The 22256-nt window shown below is 41.5% G+C and overlaps 1 protein-coding gene across 1 annotated transcript in view; it reads right to left on the bottom strand.

Annotated features, from left to right (window-relative positions):
* SMARCC1 (SWI/SNF related BAF chromatin remodeling complex subunit C1) overlaps positions 1-22256 on the bottom strand; it is an 85140-nt gene that overhangs the window by 50346 nt on the left and 12538 nt on the right. The window contains exons 3-15 of the mRNA XM_086741629.1: positions 20930-21015; positions 17257-17338; positions 16394-16486; positions 14683-14752; positions 13021-13090; positions 11254-11329; positions 9267-9392; positions 8438-8556; positions 7255-7379; positions 6446-6505; positions 5759-5796; positions 3040-3161; positions 1312-1383 (exon numbers count right to left, since the gene is read on the bottom strand). Coding sequence (XP_086597755.1) covers positions 1312-1383; positions 3040-3161; positions 5759-5796; positions 6446-6505; positions 7255-7379; positions 8438-8556; positions 9267-9392; positions 11254-11329; positions 13021-13090; positions 14683-14752; positions 16394-16486; positions 17257-17338; positions 20930-21015 — 1139 coding nt within the window. The remainder of the gene's footprint in view (positions 1-1311; positions 1384-3039; positions 3162-5758; positions 5797-6445; positions 6506-7254; positions 7380-8437; positions 8557-9266; positions 9393-11253; positions 11330-13020; positions 13091-14682; positions 14753-16393; positions 16487-17256; positions 17339-20929; positions 21016-22256) is intronic.

The raw sequence follows: 22256 nt of genomic DNA, 5'->3' as shown, positions 1-22256 counted from the left end.
CCCAAAAGCTGCTTTGCAACAAGACCAAGATAAAGTGAACACAACTAGTGTAGTTCTGCTGTCCAAGATGACAAGCATACAATGGCGTTCAAATTTATGGGGGTTTTTTTTTCCCCTTTTCGAACTCTCAGGTTTTAGGATTTTAATTTTAGTAGAAACAAGCACATTGTTCAAAAGCCTGATGTTGACCATTGTCCCTTGATCAATCACCTTTCAGGATTGCTCTGAACAGCTAAATTCACTGTTACAACAGACAGTTCTCAGGGAAGGGGAGGTGTGCGTCACACAACACACCACGCAGTAGATTCTCAGGATAAGCATTTGATGCAAAATCAGCAGCTTACCTTGTTACACTGCTAAGTCAGATCAGAAGCTAATCATTTGATGTATGAAAAAACTCGCAATAGCTCAAGACAATTTTTTTTTTTTAAACAGCTTCAGGGAAGTTGTTTGAGCTGTTTAACAACTGTGTGTGTGTAATTTCCAATTAAGAACACTTGAGTTCTGCAGTAGATACCAGATCCCACAAGGAGACGAGATAGGTACAAGCTGGACCTAAATTCAACCAAGAGAACTCCACCGAGATTAAGAGGCACACGCAGCATTAAAATGTCACTAGAGGGTTTGGAACAGCTGTATAAGAAAAGTACTTTTCTTCTTGCAATGCACAACTGTAGCTCTCCAATTTAAATCAGAGCACCTAACATCTGAAAACACAGTTACATCTCCCGCCTGTGAAGATTCGTTTTCCGACCCTCACCTGCACTGTCGGAATTACCCACCAGCTGCCCAGGGAACCACGAAATCACCACAGGTACCTGTGCAAAACCCGTTCCACAGACCGACACAGCGTCCTACAACAAACTGCGATCAGTGCTTACACACCAAACTCCTGAGTCTCAGAGATGCAGTATGGCATGAGAAGACAGAGAAAAATAAGGAGGATTATTAAGTTTCTAGAGTACCATAAAATTTTTCAGATATCTTTGGAAGGTGATCACCTCTTGTACCACACAAAAAAAGTTGAAGAATTTGTTCCAATATTATTTGGCAGAAACTAGTTTTATTTTTCCTGGATAACCACTATTAACTATCATTTCAGTATTTAAACTTTTACCTCTCCTACAATAACGCACGGACATTATCGAACTACAAGAAGCGGTTGTACGGACGCGCTTTCCTTCTTTCATGACCCTGGAGACAATATCTGCTTAGCACATGCACAGCTGAAGTGACCACAGGACTCACGCAACTGGAAGCTCCTTCACCCTGCCGAACTCTCACACGCCTGTATTCACACGCTTTACTCACATTTCTGGAGTCTTGGACTTGTTTTTTCCATTGAAGAATTCAGGAAGAGCGCGACGTTCAATCACATGAATACTGTAACAAAAATACAGTTCAGATGCCAAATACTAAAGAGCCTCGGAGTATCCCGCACGCCTTCAAATGACTACTTTGAGGGAGAACATTTCTAGCAAAGGTTACTTTTTTTAGAAACCCTAGTATTCTAGTGTGATCCTTTAAAATCAAGTATATTTTCATCAAATAAGCAAAGTTGTACTGAAAAAGCATCACGAAATTCAAGTCATTGATCAGAGCCAAACTCTGCACCCAATGCTGCCCTAACCCAACCCTGAAGTACTGAGCAGCAGCCCGTTATCAGCTGCACCTTCACGAGTTCCGTATTCTGACGGAAGCAGCCTTCTGTTCTCCAACGTAGTTAGCGTGAGCATTCCCCGACGTACCGGTATTTCAAAGAAACCAATCTTGTACAGTACATACACAGAAGGTAGGAGCGCAAGTGCTTTGAGTCCAACTTTGGAGTTGGATCTACAGAAACTCATGAGTTTATCACTAAAATAAAGGATTAGAGGAAGTGAGATGATTTATTTTCATATAAATAAGGAAATTTGGTCCTGAAACATTTTAATTACAGAGTGATGACACCTGTGGAATTCTACCAGCAACAAATGAACATGATCATTTTGTGTTATCTGTGGCATATAATGTGATCTCTAAAAGTTTTCACTGCAAAATAAAATTACACTGCAAGCGAACAGCCAGAGTATACGGAATTTGATTAGTAACGCTATCTCTCAACGGCAAAGGAGTGCTCAGAGACAGAAAAATGTCAGTCCCGCAGCTGCGCTGTTATTTCAGCCTCAAATCCAAATCAGCTTAACATGCTGCTTCTGGAGCACCAGAATCCAAAATCAAAGCTTCTTTTCACACCATCCTGCTGCCCTGTGGACATCCACTGTTCCTGTCAGGGATGCCTTAAGTTTGCCTTTCACAAGGTCAGAGCAGCTATACCTGACACAACGGGAATTTATTCTGTTTCTTCAGAAACACCGCATCAGTCGTCTTTCACAGACAGATTTAGCTCTCAGGAACACCATTAGACCATCAGGCCACCAGTATCCTGGCTTGGGTCAGGAACAGCGTGGCCAGCGGGAGCGGGGCAGCGATCGTCCCCCTGCACGGGGCACTGGTGGGGCCGCACCCCCAATGCTGGGGTCAGGTTCGGCCCCTCGCTCCCAGCCAGACATGGAAGGGCTGGGGCACACACAAGTTTGAGTATATGAAGAACATTCGTGTTACTACAGCGAGTTACATGGTCACAGCACAGCACAAACCTCTGACCCCAAGGAGGATTCCAAAATGAACCAAGTATCCTCCCTGTACAACCAGGGACTTGTGCTCAAAGCCAAGATCTGAAGCAAAAGATACAAACATAGAAAGATCATGCAAGGACTCGAGAAGCTGGGAAAAGAAAGGAAGTATTTTCCCATGGCCGGGGAGGAGAAGAAATCAATGTAAAGCAAAAAATGCTGAATGCTGTTTGAAATTCTCTTCCTCATTCTCAATCCATTAGAACTGACAGAAGCCTACACAGAAAGATTTTCAAACGGAAAAGATGTACCCATACATGGGAACCAGACCTAAACACAGGTAACTTTGCAGCTCTCAGCCCCATTTATGAGAAACAACCACCACAACTCTAAGCCTTCCCCCAGTTCCAAATGACTTTCTTACCAGTTGTAGTCAAACCAAGATGCATAGCTGGGAATAATGATGTGGTTGGTCTGTTCTGTGACGTTATCTTCACCTGGATCAATCGAGCGGCTCTGATCACCTTTGTTAGGATCTTCATCCTCCTGTATGGTGGAGGGAATACAAGGGTTAGTAGGTTGCAACTCTCAGCCAGCACAAAGTTAGTTGAAAACAAGTCCTTTCCAATCCTGTGCAAAATAGACTTTTCTTAATGCAATCCCTGGTCAGCGGGGAAAATCTCAGGGACCACAGAAAGTATAATTGGTGTTCAGAAAAAATATTTAAGAAAGCCTAAGGCCAGTAAGAAGTTTTTGCAGAGCCAGCTCTCAAACCTCGAGGACATACTTGGCAGCACAGTTAGATCACGCTTTGCATCCTGTTTTTAAAATTAAGCATGCTCGAACTACGGCAGAAAACACTGCCTTTCAATTCTGCAGTATACTGCAAGGAATCTAGAGTACTTTGTAAGCCGCCAGCGTAGCTCTTGCTGCCACCTCCAGTTACTGACACTGCACCAGTTTTTAATATTGTCTAAGACAGATTGTATTTTTTACCACTCTTCCTCCATTAACCTTCTCACTCCTCAGAAGAGCATTAAAGGAAAGCAGATTCATTACTTCTAGGTTCACTGCAAGACACTTGGCAGCAGTAATAGCTTCATGTCTGCAAAACTGCGTCTCATGACCCTGAATTCTTGCTTGGATAAACTCACTTTGATCATTCTTAAAGCTGGTCCTGGGTATTTCTCTCTTGTGAAGAAGAGAGATTACGTTCAGCCCATAACTTTGCATGTCCCTGTATCTGCTTCCACTCAGAGGGGGAACAGACCCACGAGTTTGCTCGTACAGGCCTGTGAAGACACCAGTGAGCACGATTTTAAGATTTCCAAGATGGACAAGCCTTTGGTCACTTTCTGCCGCTTCACAACAGAAGTCTCCTGTGAACACTACGTGTTCTGCAACTTGAGTCCAGCACACGCTCACCTCCTGACCCAAAGAGATAAAGAGAAGGGCACGGAGGCAGTGTAGGAGGAGGGTCAGGATATGATAGGAACTGTGTGAGAAACCCTCAGGTGCTATCTGAAGAGCCTGTAAGCAACTCCACATTAAATGGTTCTCTTTACCTGAATTACTAAGCCAGACAGCTTTCAGAGAAACAACAACCGTTAAAAACAATTGCATCCCTAAAGCAAGATCTTAAAGAGTCACTGGTATCAAAGACCAATCTTTTGGGGCAGTAAATTCCCCCAAGGACAAGGCATCATTCTCAACCTATTTAGTGATCTGACAGCAGCTATTCAGAGAAGTCCTTCCTCTCATCATTCCCTCAGCTTCTAACGCCCTTCTCCTCTCAAAACGCACTCACTAAGCACAGAAACAGACCACATCCCAAAAAACAGTTTAGCATAGGACACAAAAGCAAACTTCTTCCAATCTAAACACAGAACAAATACTAAGGCTGCTGCATGAGTCCCAAGGTTCCAAATCCCTCAGCAGCCAGGGATGGAGAAGTTACAGTGAATAAAAGAGCATTTCCCATACTGGAAAGGCCTGCCGTCGCATTCCTTCCGAGTTGGTTTCCCTAACTTGGAAAACAGTTGTTGCCTAAGAATCGTATGTTGGCGATTTCTGTTCACGTGTCTGCATCTAGATACTTACACCCACCGCTCCTCAGTGTGATACCCACACCTAAAACCTGACAGAAAGGCTGCTTACTAGCTAGTCAGTGGTTTGCATATCTAGAGTTTTCTCCTGTTTTAAAACATGAGAAAGGATTTTTGAGCACTTGTGGAAACACATCTAGAGACTGGGTGTATGAACTGAAATATGGTAAAACCAGAAATACATCAGCATGGAGAGAAAGTCAGATTCTCTTAGTTACACGTACAACCAATCCGAGTGTCTGTGTCTGTGCGGGAGTGCAACTGTATAAACCTAATACTGATCTGATCTTTTCTTACCTGCGTGATCAGAAAGCCATCTTATAACAGGCAAGCTGTTAAAAAAGTGTCTGGCACACCAACAGTGCAATTAAATACATAAACTACTCTGACAACACTGTTAAAACGATCAGAAAGCCTATCCAGCGTTCAGATTTAGTCCTGAAACCTAAAGAAAAACCATAACCTTTAAAAAATCTTGCATCTGAAAAATGCTTTGAAAATACTTTGCATCTGTCTCCTCATGCTTATTTTTAATACAGAATCACAGAACAGTTTGAGTTGGAAGGGACTTTTAAAGGTCATCTAGTCAATACACTAAATTTAAAACTACAAAATAATCTCACAGTACTCACAGGATTTTTATAATGGCAAAACAACATTCCCGCCAGTGACTAATTTACATATCACTTCAAAAACATTACAGGCTGTTACTGAAGATGAGATTAAGATCTGGATAGGACAAGGGGTTTTAAACTAAAAGAGGGCAGATTCAGCCTAGGCATAACGAACACATTTTTTACACTGAGGGTGGTGGAGCAGTGTCCCAGGTTGCCCAGAGAGGCGGTGGATGCCCCATCCCTGGAAACGTTCCAGGCCAGGCTGGCCGGGGCTCTGAGCAACCTGATCCGGTTGGAGATGTCCCTGCTCCGTGCAGGGGGTTGGGCTGGGTGGGCTTTGAAGGTCCCTTCCCACCCAAACCATTCCGTGATTCTATGATCTCAGTTTTTAACAAACTTATTAAGAAACAGCTGCTGTTACCTTTCCTCCAGTTGCCACTGTCTCCTCATCCTGTTCATCTGAAAGGTAAAAGCATTGAGAATTACCCTCATAAAAAGCATTTGATTGCTCATAAACCTCTCTAGCAATGCAATTGCCTAACTGGAAAAAATACTGCATTTGTTTTGGAAGGGAAGTGAGGAGGGAAGCAAAGCGGACCACACATCATTATGGCAATCTCATCCTTACGCAGGCACTCAGCTGTCCCAGACTAGGGAACAGATAAGAACACAGAGGAAGGATAATGAGAATTTTTCCACCCTTTCCATACCTAATTACCACCCTTCCCAGTACCCTAGATGTGGCCTTGTATAATAGGCTACGGGACACTAGTTTGCATCTCCTACATCAGAGGCTTAGCAAAGCTCAGGGAACCTGCGATTCACTTTGATTCCCAGCAAGAAAAGAAAAATTCTGCCAGGAAAGAGCCTGTATGTCATTTAAAAAAAAAAAAAAAATGCCTACAAGGGAGGAGCCTTGCAAATGAATGAGAGACAGTACGTTTCACCTCAAATAAATACAAAAACTGAATTAATTCAATATAATAGTAGAATTAGAGATTCCTTTTAAAACTGAGAGATTTAAAAATATTTATTCTGTTGGCTTGCAAGTAAGACTTTGCTATAAAACTCAGGAGAGGGGGTGCTGGAGGGTGTGTGTTTGCTTTACCGAGGTCTGCCACTGTTCCTCCTTTCACAGGCGTGTTCTCACTGTCTTTCTTTGGGTTCACTACAAAAGTAAGCAAGATTGAAACTCTGATGAGTAACCACCAGACAAGAGAAAATTATCGAAGTCTAGCATGCTTTTACTGTATTATCAATCAACAGCTCTGTTGGCCATGCCTTTGCAGTTCAAAAGAGTTCATCTGTGCAGTGAGTACAACAAAGCACTTGTTTGGTTTCAGTGCAATTTCACGTCCGAACACAAAGCAGCTTCTATCCACACAGTCAGCGGATGAAGTACTGTGTTTTTTCCACCTGTACAACACAACTCTTACACGCAGGATCAAACCAGGTAAAAAACAAATGGTGTGACACGCAATATGGTTTGGTGTCAAGGACATGACAAAAGGAATTATTTTTTCTGACTTAACAGATCAACACAGATCAACTCTCTTCTGCAAAGGATTAAGAACTGAACGCGTTTGGGACTTAGCATACAATTATCTTCCTCCTGAAAACTCCATCCCCCAAAACATGACCTCCATATAACCGGTGAGAGCAATCCTAAAACAGGTGAAACTGAACATTTATGTGGATTTTCGTAAATGTACTTCAAAAAGCCACAAGAAGGTGAATCTGCTGCCCTTCTCAGCTGTCACATTCAGACCCCCGACTACATAAATTTAGATCTGCACAGATCACCTGGCCCCACAGCCATAAAATATTTCAAATATTTGACAAAATACATGTGTATTTTTCAGTGCAGTTTAAGCAATTGTTTTAACATTCAAAGAATCCCGTGTATGCACATTTTACCATTTTTGGGAAGTACCACTTCTTCTATATTAGGTACTGGTGTGGGATCCTCCATGTCCTTTGTAAGATCTTCTTGCTCATCTTCTTCCTTCTGCCCTCTCCTTTTCCCATACAAGGTTGCTTGCCTAAAACAGATCATGCACAAATTCTCTGCCAGCTGCAACTGTTGGATGTTCTCATCTTGACGCTGATATCAGGATTAAAGGACTGGGTTAAAACACTTAAGAAAACATGAATGCCGTTGGAAGCGGTGCTGATGGTGTCAATGAAAAATACTCTCTGTATGTTACTAAAATGAAGTAAGTTTCAAAAAAAAAAAAAAGAAAAAAAAGTCTTTTCCACTGTTTCAAGACTGAAGACCACTACTGTATATAAATCTTGATTCCAGGCCAACAAGTGTCTCCAGCATGCTGGCACTGAGATTCAAGGCAGCAGTGATTCACCTACAAGCGTACAGAGGACAGCATTTGGGGAACAAAGGCAGAATTACCCCCACCTCTCCTTACAGGACCTAACTCAGGCTTCACATTTGGAAGAAAAAGTAATTCTGATTATCAACTAATTGTTTCTCACTTCAGGTGACAGTTTTTCAGTCTTGCCTCACTAGAGCCCAATAGGTCTATTAAACAAGACCTGAATTTCTAGTTCAGAAGTGCTCCCCTCCATTTCCACACATAACCCCCATAAATAAGCTTTTCTTTGGATATAAGATTGGCCTTCTTGGTTTTATTAAGAGAGATCAAACTAGCACTGGAAAAAACCCTCATCCCTCGGCCACAAACGCTACTCTGTAGATAAAACAACTTCTCAATTAAACGCAGTAATTTATGGGGCTGTATTTCTATATTTCAAAAAGTGTACATGAACTACATGACTGCACTAGCAGAACTCCTTTGAGTTATTTTAGAAGCAGTTCAGTAACTTTTCATTTGAGGCAGCAATGAGCCCTGTCACTGAGACAGATAACAGGACAACTGGCACTAGATTCTCCTCCCCCTGCAGGCAATACATTTCTACAGAGGAGCAAAGAAAATCACACACACAGCACAAGCAAGATCACTCAATATTGTTGAAATAATTACTCTACTGTAATCTAAGGTGAGACAAGAGAAGGGGACAGAGATCTCCCCATAAGCATTTCTTCAAGAAAATTCACCCCAGCTTCCAGGACTTGGACACTCACCCTTTCTTCCCTGACTTTTTTCTCGACTCCACAGGAGTGGGGGGCGGAGAAGGAGAATGCTTTCTCTTCCTTGTACTTGCGGCTGCTTTCCTGTCTCTCCTCTCCGGACTACGTACAGGCTGTTAGAGAGGTGATGTAGTTAGCTCATCCCAAATACTATCAGGTACTGAAATGGTTACCCTCTTCCTTAATACATCCTACAACAGAGAGGCTAAAAGCAATAACATCACAACATGCACCACATTCAGCTCCAGAATACTTCCACTTGTCAACAGGAAAACCCCTACATTTTCCACAGCCGTCCCCCAGATGCTGCAATGGCTAGGTACTTAAGACCTGTGCTCTTACAACAGAGCAAGATCCAAAGGCTAATGTGCGACTTCAATATACTCCATCCTTCAGGAGAGGTTTCCTAGTGAGCAGCCTGGCCTCAAGGTTAAATGAAGGTGTTTTTAGCGTTCTAACTTTTGACATTAGGAGGGATACAAAAACTAGTTTCAATAAGAACAGAGAATTCAGAAATCAAGTATTAACTGATACTGCTTAACACACCCTGGATTCATTTATGAGAAAGCACAGTGAGTCCTATCTCTTACCATCCTCAGGAAGGGAAAAAAAATAAAAATAAAAATAATTGAAGTGGACACCTACACCTCAGGATAAGGGATGTATGTGAGAAGAAAGTTAAACTAGACTGTGTTATCAAAGATACCTCAAACTGTTCAACTAGCTTAAGTTTAACAACTTTTGAATCCAAAAATTTGACTTAGGCAGAAACAAAGAATATTAATATATCAACAGGTCACCCACTAAGCAGAGAACCACCCACCTCTTCATTTTTCATGGAGATTCTCTGTCGAAAACTCACTGATTTCCTGTTCTCATCTACCTCATAATCCTCTTCATTCATCCATTCATTGAATATATCTGTGTCCAAAATCCACTTGGCGTGAACCTAAAGAACAGAATGACATATCGACATGCCGATGCTGCTTGAAAAGATAATTCCATGACAGACCTCACAGGACAAGGGAAATCCTTGCAGCTTTGTCATCAGGGTCCAAACATCCAATATCTCATAACGGTTTTACACATCATGAAAGACAACTTCATGAGGCAATAGGATAAAGGAGAAACAAGTCCGTAAGTCTACTGAACGCCAGGTCTGTTCCTCATTTTTAAGGCTTCTGAAGCGTGAGGTCAGTTTTCACAGCTGGCACAACCAAAATCATCTAAACACACAGATCACCTTAGCAGACATGCCACAAAAGACCAAAAAAAAAAAAATTAAGAAGAGCTGGCTCTATCTTGGAAAGCAAGGATTGACTCTTTTGACTTAAAATATCCATCTTCAAATACAGTTTAGTTTACATGGCTGAAAAGAAACTCTTAAGCGTTAGTGTGATTTATACACACGCATGTGTTCCAGTCATTTACAGATAATTACCTGGAATAACAGTATTATTTTCTGACCACGGCTGCTCTAACTCTGCTGTTCAGATCAACAGCATACACACAGAACAACGCTGCATGTTATATACAAAAGAGTAAGTCCAATAAAAGGACAACAAAGTAGTGCTCACTACTGTCTGACTGTAACTGCTCTGTACTGCTCACTTGCAATGAGCTAAATCAGAAAGGCAAACAATTTCCGTCGAAAGGAAACTAATTATGTAGAGAGTCTAAATAAGGCTGCTGATGTTGGTTTGAGTCCTCACATGTTCAGCACATTGAGAAGCGCTGACTTTTTGCATCGTGCCAACATCAGTTAAGAGCAGAGTTCCCATTAAATTGAACATTTCCACAAAGAAAGGTGAGATACGACGCTCAGGGAGTCTTTAACAGCTACTGGTTTTCTCATTCACTTCCGCGTTGGCTCCAACTCTAGGGACATTACTCATGAACATGCACTACAGTTCATGAGTGATGCCAAGGATTTTAGCAAAATCAAGAAACTTGAACTGCGCGCTAAGAGCATACAGAGCTGGTATCTGCAGTGGTGCTGAGCTAAGACAAACGAACTTAAGGGCTTCTGCAGCAGTGTGTGCAATCAGGGGACAAGGGGAGCCCACGGCCACACAATCTGTCAACCCGATCACAGCTCCACTTTGATCCCAATACCTGAATCTGCTGGGAATAACGTTGCCATCACAGTAACTCAAAGAGAACAGGCCAGACTTCAATTGTACCGCAGGCTTCAAACAACTCAGATTTGTTCTCCTAACAAAGCTTCTTAATTTCCATGTTATCTAACTCCTAATATTTTTGGCCACTTCTACATTACAGAAAAAGATGAACTTTCTGCACACAAAATGTGTTTTAAGCCCTGTAATACATACATGGCATTCTCAGGTTTCTAACCTGATAGCTCTTTTTCCTATCAATACTCTTCCAAAAACATCATGAAGATACGGTGTTTTCCCCACTTCTCTCCTAAAACAGCGTATAACGCTCTTACGCCTTCTAACGAGTTGTCGGGTTTCATCCCAGAGACGGCTGCACTCCAGCAGTAAGGGAAGGACTCACCTTTAACAGAAAACACCTCAAGCCAGGCCAAAATAAAAAGGGTAATTTGGGCACTATCAGGGATGTGTAACTCCGTCCTTTTTCACTCGCAAAATAAAGTATTTTTTCAACAGCGCTTCTTCCCAGACCAAAGAAACGTTTTAGACACTTTCATTACGGCTCTAGAAATATCACTCTGCTCTTCCATACAGATGGAAATACGGCCACTGTTACTCAGCAGCACATTAAACCACCCAAGCACGAGCTGTACCAATACAGTAACTTTGGGAAATTGCTGAAGAGAGACTTACCTTCCATGGCTTTTCGGGAATGGGAGGGTCCTCAATTTCGGCATCTATTTCATTGGCATGAACCCAAGTGTCATAGCTAATGAGAGGAGTCAAGAGAAAACAAAATTGGTCCCCTGGGCTGCTCATCCAGAAAGATTGCCAGCAGAAGTATTTATTCAGCAATTCTGACAGGTGCAGATCGTATTGCTGGGACAGAATAGCAAAGTATTTTCCACACACAAAAAGTTAAAGGAATAATCCCTGGTTTCTGCTACAGGAACAGGGGCCACTGAAAAAGGAGGGGTCCAAGGCCTCTAACGCACATTTTTAACCTTCTGAATTCGAAAGCCACCTCAGCAAAGCCAGCTCCAGCTTAAAATTGCTAGCCTGCTCTCTAGATTCAGGAGTACAAATGCAGTTTCTGAGTCATCCGTTCAAACCCTGGCATTAAATTAACTCATTTCAGTTCCTAGGAGTTCAAAGCAACTCTGCATTCCTAGAAGGAGTATGCATTCTCTGCTTCAGTCCCTACTGCCGTAGGATCCATTTATTATTTACATTCACTTTTCCACATGCCATTCCCTCAAAAGCCTATTTATAAACACCAGGAAATTGCACGCAGTAACATCAAAAGCCAAAACCCTTTGTAATCAACACCTGGCACATACTGAGCAACTGGGATAAGTCACAGGGCAAGAAAAGATGTGTACATAGCATTCCTCACGCTTATCCTGGCATTTATAAATACATATACACACAGGCAGCGTCAACACAAACTTGACTACTGATGTGACATAAATACAAAAATATTTAAAGGTTCTTCATCTGTATGAAGAAAGAAACTCAAGTCTGATTGTTGTTTGCCCTCTTCCACTGAAACAGGCATAAGGCTCCTGAGAACTCTGTGCATGCACAGCAGAGCAGATCTTAGTACCTTGAAAAAGTTATTTAAGCAGAAGTCAACGCTGGGTTACCAATCTCTTGAGTTTTCCATAACCTGGACTCAGAAACCAAGTATTACAAATGCATCTAAGTTCCTAACAGTACATACGCTACCTCTTTTTACATCTTCTAACAACCCAGGACAGTGTTCTCAAATACATGCTTCCAACAGTCACTCGCACTTGACTAAAGGTAACCCACAGAGTGAAGTCTCTCTAACGAAGAGAGTTCAACTAGGCAATTAGAAGGTCTCCTTTTTGGCTTCAAAGTGTCACTAACTTTTTGGAAAGGCTCACTCCGCCCTTTCTAAGACTGGTTTGATTTGCAGCCTTCCTAGTGGCTCTTCAGAAACACAGACACTGCTCCTCTAACCTCACCCTCCTGCAGGTATCACAAATGGGTTTTAAACCACTGATGAAGTCTTTTCAAGTCTTGGACATTGAGATAAACGGCAGGAATACCAAATTACTGCATGGTTATACTCCGTAAGAGAACCACCACATGTCTCATAATATGAGCAGCAATGTAAAATCATTCAGAATCAAAATAACAGGAATGCAGCACTGTGTACTTGGGTTAAATTTTTAGAAGAGTCAGCACGAGATAGGTCTGAGCCTGTTGTGTTCTGCAGAACAAGAAAAGGGCACAGCTGGGACATTCACCACACAGGTTCAGTACCGATAACCACAGAGCACTGCTATCAGGAGAGGCAAGACTCAGTAAGCTAAAAAAGCAGCTTGTTCTGAGGACATTGGTTTTTCTACTTGCAAGTCTTAATCAGCACCTTTCCTTCAACACACGTGAGCAGAGATTTGGGGTATGCTTTCTTCCCCCACCTTTCTTTACCTGTCTGGAAAAAAGCCCCAGTGTACCAGCACCTGCTTGTCTTTTTTCATCACAGGTCTCAACCATTCATCTGCAAAGGGGAGAGAGATCTAGCATCAGATTCAGATTGTAAAGCATGTTCAACGCTATTTCGCTTTTCCGTAGCCAGGTGTAGTAAAGTTATTGCAGCAATCCCTGATAAAGTCTACTGCAGTGAAAGTGCAGTGGCCTGGCCTGTCACAGCGACACCCGTGCCTGCGTTACCTTTGCCACGTCTAAACACGCACGTGCTCTGCCTGTATACGACACAGACGTTACAGCAGCAAAGTAATTTTAGCATTAACAATTATTACATTTCCTTCCCTGGCCACATATATTCACAACCTAACACACTCCAGATTAAGACTCAGTGAGGCCTGAAACAGTCATCAGTTTCTAAACAGAAGCAAGAGGTGTTTCTGGCTGAGAGGCGGAAGCACCGTCCTCTGCCAGCCCATCTTGTCCCGTCTCATCTCCCAGGCTCCTTGGTCGGTTGGGCCTGGATCTCAGAATGCGGCAGAGTAAATCCTCCAAGACAGCAGAAATAACATGGAGAAAGACAGACATGCTCCAATCTGTCACTTTAAAAAAAAAAAATCTCTGTATAACGAAAAAGACTAAACTTCTCCCAAAATGCTTTTTTGACAAGTGGCAAACATTTCCGCTCTGTCTTTTTGTATCCTTGTTAGACACCTGAACCCCCTCATTAACTTCTTCTGTCAATTCACTTTTGTTTCAAAAGGTCCTCTTCCCAGTACTAAATTCTACTCTCAACAGGTATTTAAAAAATAACAGTAGAGCTCTGAAGGAATAACATTTTGAAGGAAGAACATCAGAGCAGGGGGTAGTGGTGAAACAGATTTTAATAACACACTTCCAAGAGTCCAGTAAAACTTGGATTTCAACTTTCTTCTTTCACAGTAGTGCTAATGGCAACTTAATTGCCTTAGCAGACGACGTTTTCTTGCCTCGGTGTAATCAGGGTTTAAGAGAGCTCCGCCTAGCACATCTGCATGTTCACTGCCTACAAGACAGATGGGACCTGCTATGCTCAATTTTTCTGAGAAGCTGAAGTGGTCAAAAACAAACACAAACCTGTGGCTAGGCATGATACGACCAAAAGTACAGAACACTGACAAGCACCAGAGGAGCTCCTATACAGCAGTGAACACTTCCATCTAGTGGCCACCAGATGCCAGGGAGTATCAGAAAAAGCTAATTTAAGTCAGTGAAGCTCAGACTCAACTACAATGATCCACTACACAATTAAATGCTTTAAGAACAAAAAAAATTAAGAGCAATGTTTTATATTTGCTGAAGCCTGCAAGTTATTTGGGACAAACAAAATGTTTATCTGCATTCAGCAATAAATAATATCTCAATTTCCAACCCAACCACTGAAGAGTGTTCAGTGTTACACACCTTTTTTTGAAAATGTTGCATCAATTAAAAATGTGTCTGTTACATCCAATAGTTAGATGCAGGACACTGATTTTATTTGGAGTTGTTAATCCTAGAAATACTTTTCCAGTGGCTCTTAGGAGCAGGCTGGAAATATTCCGCGTCCGTGCAAAAGCTCCCATAAGCGCTAAGGGAATTTAGTTAGAAGACTGTTTCCACTTGGAAGTAGGAAAGCAACTTTACCATCATCTGTTGAGGTAGGACTTGGATAAACGTGGTGGGTAGCCTTTGACTTCTCTTCAGTCACTGTTCCCTGCGGGAAAGGTGGAAGAAGAGAGGAAACTGCATGAGAAACCTTCAACATATTAATCAAAACTTCTTGGTCACTTCTTTTTACCCACATCCTTTGTGACCTAGAAACATTCAAGGCTAACCTTAACACAAGCACGAAGAACACCACCTCCTTGAAGTGCCAGAAAAAGGCAATTATTTTAAGAGATTGCTGCCAAACTACTTTGTCTTCTCATCTCAAATCCTCCCTCCTCCCAGTTCCTCCTACCCCAGTTCTCATTGTACATTGTTCAACACTCAGTTCATACAAACCTACTGGTGAATATTTCATAAGAAAGCATCTGAACCGTTTTCATTGAGTACACATTTTGATCCAAAGCAATTTCTAAAGATTGCAACTTACATAAGATAAAAATCTAACAGAAACTTGACTAGAAATGGCTGCCTTGAATAGAACATCCTTAGTATTCAAGAAAAGCTGTGCATCAAGAGACAGAATAAACACCCATTCTTTCAAAAAAAGCCTCCTAAATCACAGAATAAGGGGAATAAATCAGAAACAACACAACACAATTGTTTGTCATTGAAAATGCCAGAGAGGAAGGAGCTACAGGTACTAGGGATGAGGCAAAGGAAAGATGACTGCAGTTGGTTTAGGGGAAAAAAAAAAAAAAAAAAAAAAAAGACAGTGGGCAAGCACAGGCAGCAATACAAATATGAGCATTCAGAAGGTCAAAGGAAGGAAGCCCAAAAAGCAGAATCAGGGACAATTTGTTTTCAGTTCTTCACATTCCTTTGGAGACAAAGCTGCCTGCTTCAAAAGTCCCTTTAGTCATTAATGGATATAGCATGCTTTGAGGTCACTACAGAATTCCTTTATGAAAGGAAAACTGAATCATTAACTCTAATTTAAGTAAGCATCTTGACTCAGCTGAATCATTAAGAGTAACTTTGGAAAAATTACACAACTGAAGGTGAGATGATGGTTCATAATCACGACACAGGAAATGTATTTGATCTGGAAAAGGAACCGTTTATTCTGGCCACAGCCGTGAATTATCCTAACACAAAGGGCCATCAGACCATCTAGAGTCCACATTCCAGGATATTGCTCTCAAGAGAAGAGGAAAGACTGTTTACATTTTTAAGAGCTTAAGCTATTAACCTTGTTCAATTCATTATTTACTATATTAAACTACAATGGCAAGATGTTGAGGCTCTCAGAAATATGCTGACTACCTAATACGCAAGGGATCAGTTTTAAAGCTTCCTTATGCTGTCCCCACATATCTAGAACAGCTGTATTGCACTAACTTCTCTGGTCTCCGATCCGGACACATGGCCGCTGCTTTATACAAGCGGGTATTCCACACTGACTCAGCCAGGGTCTGCAGCCAGCTCTTTCACACCATAACTACTTTGCACGCCAACAGCCATTTCAGGTTTACTTTTAGAACAGAGATAGGATTCAATCTCCACGTGAGGATAACTACTAATGGCATTTTACAGCTCATGAACTTCTGGTCTTCAGTGACTTGCCACTGCTGCCGCCCTTTGTTGTCAGACACAATCCAGATGTAACCGATACAGTGAAGTCAGGCAAATACATTTTATCTTACAACTGACAGAATATTTGTTTTAAGAAATGTTATTTAACAGTTACCTGGTGACGTTTGACAATATCCTTCAATTTATTAGCCAACTTCAGTTCTATATCTGGAATGAGGTAGATGGTCGGTCTGCTCAGACAATTGTTCTAGTGGAGAGAACGAGAAGTTAAATAAGAAATCAGTAGGCCGCTTGTGACATAAATCAAAAAATTCCTACTAAGATCACCAATGCTTGGAAAAGCTCAAAAGGAACACACATCAGACAGCACACTAACTCCAGCTCCAGAAACCCCTATGACAGCAGTATTCCCTTTGCACATTTCCCCGTTGAAGTCTTATTCCGGGTTTCTTTCTGGTCTCTGCAGATCTGCGGTTACCTCCACCAGAGACATTATCATGGATGAGGGGAACACGACCCAGTATAGGTGCTCTCAGGTTCCTGCTTTCTCAACATCTTCAATGGAAATCGTATCTTTGATTTCAAAGTTTTTTTGACAGGCTCTGGAAGACTTTGCTTAAAGAGACTAAGTCTAAAATGTACCCTAATCCTGAAAAAGTCAACATATAAAGCGGAAACTCTCAGCAATTGAGTGGATATGTACAGAACCAGTTACTCAATCCAAAGGGCGCTACTTTCACAGGAAGACAGATACCTGGGATGCTTTCTCCTACCTTATAAACAGGTTTTTCTCACCCTATGCATACCCACATAGTATCAATTAAAACATCCTGAAGTTTTCAAGAGATAACATGGAATTGTGACTAAAACAGGTGGGAGAGGCAGGAAGGAGAACAATATTCCTACATAAGTCCAGGATGAGACTCTCCAGTGGGTCACAACTGAGGTACACAAAAAGCTGGTGAATCTCTTCCTCGAGCACGTGAGCACATACAGTTTTGTATATAAGTTTCTTGCCTGCACTAGTGTTTTCTCAATGTTCATGAACATCTCCACATTTCGATCCATCCGGGATGGATTCTGCAGGTCAAATCTCCGCCTGTCAAGGAAAATTATTCAAAAATATTAAATTCAACTTTCCTCCATTCAGCAGTCAACAATCTTTCACGTTCCACATAAAAACAACAGTATATCATGGTATCTACGTAAGAACACTTAAACCACAATCGCAAATATTTTTGCTTCACTTCGCAGCCCTCACAGGCAAGAAAAATCACAATGAACCAAATCAACAAAATGCAAGTGACTTGTGTAACGTTTAGGAAAAAGGAAGGTTGACATCATCCAACAAAGCCCTGTACCAGGGTTTGCATTCAACCAGTCACAAAGCATAATTAATAAAACAGAAACATAAACAAATGCTCACAATGGATTTCAACAACTAGATGAGAAATTTCATGAACAAGCTGTCATATTTCTCTTACTTCCAGTTGTAATATCCACCAGTCCCAGATTCTAATCCAGGAAAAACACAGCAACTCATTTTCCTGAGATTTTTAAAATTATTTATCCACCCTACACACAACACATAGGCAGCTCATATCCCGTGTAAGCATTTTACGATAGTCTTATTTGACTCTGGTACTTTAAAGTTTGCTACTTCATTGACAAAGTCATCAAAATTCTTGAAATAACACTGCAGATTTCAGCGTCTATAAGAAACAGGGGGAATAACACAAAATCCGAGGCTTTCTACTGGGAAGAACCACAAGAGCCCCCACAAGGCATTCTGCCGTGTCCCCCTGAGCCATACACATATTCACAAGTCACGGATAAACCAACTCGAGTGAAGGATCGGAACGGCAACCCCCAAGAACCGGAGAGGTGGGACAGTAACAGCACTAATGCCCGTCCCTCGCCCAGTTCAGCACCAGCACTGTCACACAGGCTCAGCACTCCCAGCCCAGCTGAGCAGCGCTGTAGGAGCCTCCGAAACAGCTTTGGACCTGACCCTCAGCAATCCAGCCTTTTCCAAAGCACAACAATACGTTTAGATAATCAGGCTGCTGACTCTCAGACGTAAAACGCTGCCTGGTGCACTTCTGTACCTCTCAAGGTTTGGAAAGAGCTGTTGCTGTAGTCTGAAAATGCTGTTAACGGGGGTGCTGAGCTGGCGTTCAGGAGTGGGAATACCGGCAGAAGGGATTTCCGCATGTAAATAAGAAGTGTCCTATACGCTTCACCCAGTGAAAAAGCCATGCACAGAATCACCATGCAGTGACTGATATGCTTTAAGTTAACACCCCAACTTAAAACACAAGGATTTATTCCCGTGCCCGTATCTAATGGCAGTTTCTTTTAAACATGTTTGTTTCCAGTAAAACATAAATCAATTTTTAAAGTTTATAAACACACAATGAAGGTAAACCAAAGCAAGATTGATTTTTAGTGACAAAACCCATTTCCACAAACCACGGCATCACATCAATATCACACTGCTAAATTAAACAGAGACACTTCAGCTGAGACCACCACGTCCTTCTTCGCTTGAGGCTCTCTGGCATTTTCAGAAAGAAGTTGCCCACACAGGTGGCACTGCGTAAACGTGGTCGGGCAGCACTAGAAGCGCTATCAGTGAATGCTTCTATCCTAAAGCAGTACTACAGACTCTTCCTTTTACACTAAGGACCTGGCAAACAAGCTAAAGCTTATCTATTAGAATAATCTTTCCATTTTAAAATAAACTTAAGGACCTTTTTAAATAGCGTTGTACATGTTGAAAGGTTTACGCTGACTTCTAGAACCAGGGCCAGTCATGATAAGTCTGTCAGTTCACTGCAGAACGCAATTTATTAAAGCATTCTACACCTACGTAATACGTAGGATTTTAAGAGCCAAGACAAAGCCACTTCTCCAGCATTCACCCACTGACAGCTTCACAGTCTGTACTCAAAAACTACGCTTCTCAAACATAACAGTTTCACAGAAGTGAAGGAAGATAAATGTCAGATAAACACAAACCAACCTAGACACCTACTAAAGTCTTCAGTACCTATGAAGCAAAGACACTTAAGGCACTGAACTTCGACCAACATTTTTACATTTGGTTGCCTAAAACCTGCATTACATATTCATTTAATGCTATATATGTCCCCAAATTCTGGTCTGCTTTTGAAACCCATACTTTAAGAGAAGCATGTCAATACATTAAGAAATAGTTGCCCATTTAGATAAAATAGCATTAGTTCTTGCTGTCCTGAGCTTCCCTGATACCCCCTGACAGGTTCTAGCAGACAACTACTCGAACTGCGTGACAGACAAGGTATGTCCAGCTGCACTGGGTAAGTGCATTTTTCAGACATACCTATTATGACGAGGAAAGGTACTTCTCCTATAAGACAGATCATTCACAAACAGGTTAAGCAAGAGCGACAATGCATACCATTAAAAAAAAAAAATAATCATATTTCAGGCAAAACACCACATACTATTTGGTTGAGTCAGTGAAGGATACATTCCAAGCTCTAGGTCTGATCTTCAGAGTTAAATTCAAGTATGACTTCCCTCTACGTCCCACATGCACAAACACAAGACACTACCCACACTAGTTTGGAGGAATCAGCAAGGGAGGGAGAAGAGAGGAGGCAATCACGTATCCGAGTTGTGCTGACAAATTCCAATGACGGAAAACTAAACTTGTTTGGGGGAAATTTGAATGTTTAAATATTCATGAAGTAGAAGACATTTAACTCCTTTATCTTAAGGCAAAGGGGTAGCAAGACACTCCTGAAACACTCCAATATTGTCGTGTAGTAGAGTAGAAAAAACCTGACAGGAGCTTACTCATACCAGCTTTCTGATACATCCACCTCAGCCATTTAGCTGATACAAGTATAAACAATTCCTAAAAACAACCAACCATACCAAACCAACTCTACTTTTGCATTTTAATTTGCTCTTGCGGGTAACAAACACAGGCAGTTCCAGGAATGCCGTCACAGGTCTGCACAACATCAGAAACTATTTAAATTCACGTACAAGAACATCTCTGCTTACTTTCACCTATCGACTTTTCATCCTCAGATTTTTACCAATGTTCTCAAACACAGTAATTCATGCTACCACTGCCTTGGAAAGAGGATTGTAACTTAGAAACACACAGGTCAAAACACTACCATGAACAGTTTCAGTACCAGTGTCAATAGCTACACGGGCAGCGTCCCTAACTACCTACACTCCCCATTTATGGAGGCTGGAAAACCGAGCATTTGTTAGTATCTAGGCACCGTTTCATGTTTTCCCAATTACAACTAAACCCTACCCTTTGTTACTCAACAGAGTAACAAAGATTTACATCTTATAGATGGGAAACAGTGATTTTGAGATACTGGTTAATTTGCTCGGTCACACGGCTAGTAAATGGCAAAAAAATGCCTCAAGCTTGTAATTAACTCCCAAACTACAGACTCAAGACCTTAAACTTTGACAACTTATAATTAAATTGAGAAGTGCGGGGGCGTGTCTTTAAAAAGCTACCATCAGCACAACAGGAAAAAGATTCCCTCTTCCCATCTCCAACTCCCTTGCCTACCCAATTCTCCAGAAAGTATTAAACTTCAAGTAGTTTGCATAGGCATTTCATGTGCTTAATTCCATGCAAAAGGTGTACAAATCAAAAATAAAAACTTACCAGCCCTGTTCATTCTTATATTTGTAAGCAGCACCAAGAATGTGACATAATGTACCTCCAGCTTTGAAATCCATGAAGCACTTTGCCTAGAACCCAAAAGAAAAGTGAAAAGACAGTGACATTGACTTTTACGTGACTATTTTAAATGAATACATGTTGGTTCGTTGAGTTTTAGACATCTAACTTATCACATGCATAGTTAATTTTCAGATGATTTGCTTTTGTAGTTTTATGTCCTCCTTTAAGAACGTTTTGAGAAGATTAAATGCAATTGGTTTAAGAAAAATTCTTCATATTTGTAAGCACAACCTGATGTATCCGAAAGCTCCAAGTCCTTCCTTACATGAGTAGCTTGCAAAAAAACTCCTTGCATAGCTGTAAAACAGAAACCCAAACTGCTCTTTGAACATTCATTTCACAGTAAATTAAACCTAAAATCGTAGCTGTCAGTTAAGCAGCTCTTCATCTGCATTAAGCAGACTGAAACAAATAGAAATGAACATCTAAAACCTGGGCTCCATATTCTCTACAGCTCCTCAAGCTCTCCAGTCACATCCCCCCTCCACCACAAAGTTGTTTGTCAAGATCTGAGAAGGTCACTGTGCAGATCTGCCCTGAAATACTAAACCCAACTCATCTCTTCACCATCAGTTTTAGCAGAGTACAGCTCAGTCACGCGTTCCCACACAGGTACGACAAATTCAAGAGCTGCCATTCAAACAGCAGCACGAGGAGACTGAGCAGCTCTACTGAGTCCCACCAAGTCCCTTCTCTAAAAGGTTATAAAAAAGTGGGACTGTTTCCTACACAGAGAGGTACATTTTCTGACAAATCACCCGGAATTATCTTTGCTCTTTTACTAACATCTCTGGTCAGGATGTTTGTATGTGCTTGGAAGAAGTCAGCTACTGCCAAAGTCACCTTAGAAACGGAAGCCAAGTGGATAGCTTGGCGAAGCCAGGACCAGAGAACCGCAACACCAGACCTACTTCAAGCATGATTCACCGAGTATTGACACACAGAAACAGGAACAGGGCAAAGAAAAATATGCAACAGCACTGATGAACCAACCAGTGATAAAGAAAGCAACACACGACATGATAATAGAACAAATAAAACACATTTCTCTCCACCAGCCCTTCTACTTACAGTTACAGATTGTTTTCCGACATGATTGATAAAACAATTTGACTGAATCTCAAAAAAGTGATTTTATATATATATATTTTTTTTTTTTAAGTTTTTGTAAGCTGTAGAAATTCATTTACAACCACACACTCAAGTAAGACCATCCTGGCAAACGTCTCTCTATGAACTGCAGCACTGA

This window comes from Chlamydotis macqueenii, chromosome 2 (assembly GCF_036417535.1).
Source record: "Chlamydotis macqueenii isolate bChlMac1 chromosome 2, bChlMac1.mat, whole genome shotgun sequence".
Lineage (NCBI taxonomy): Eukaryota > Metazoa > Chordata > Aves > Otidiformes > Otididae > Chlamydotis > Chlamydotis macqueenii.
The sequence above is the reverse complement of the archived record's forward strand: the minus strand, read 5'-3'. Positions and strand labels throughout refer to the sequence as shown.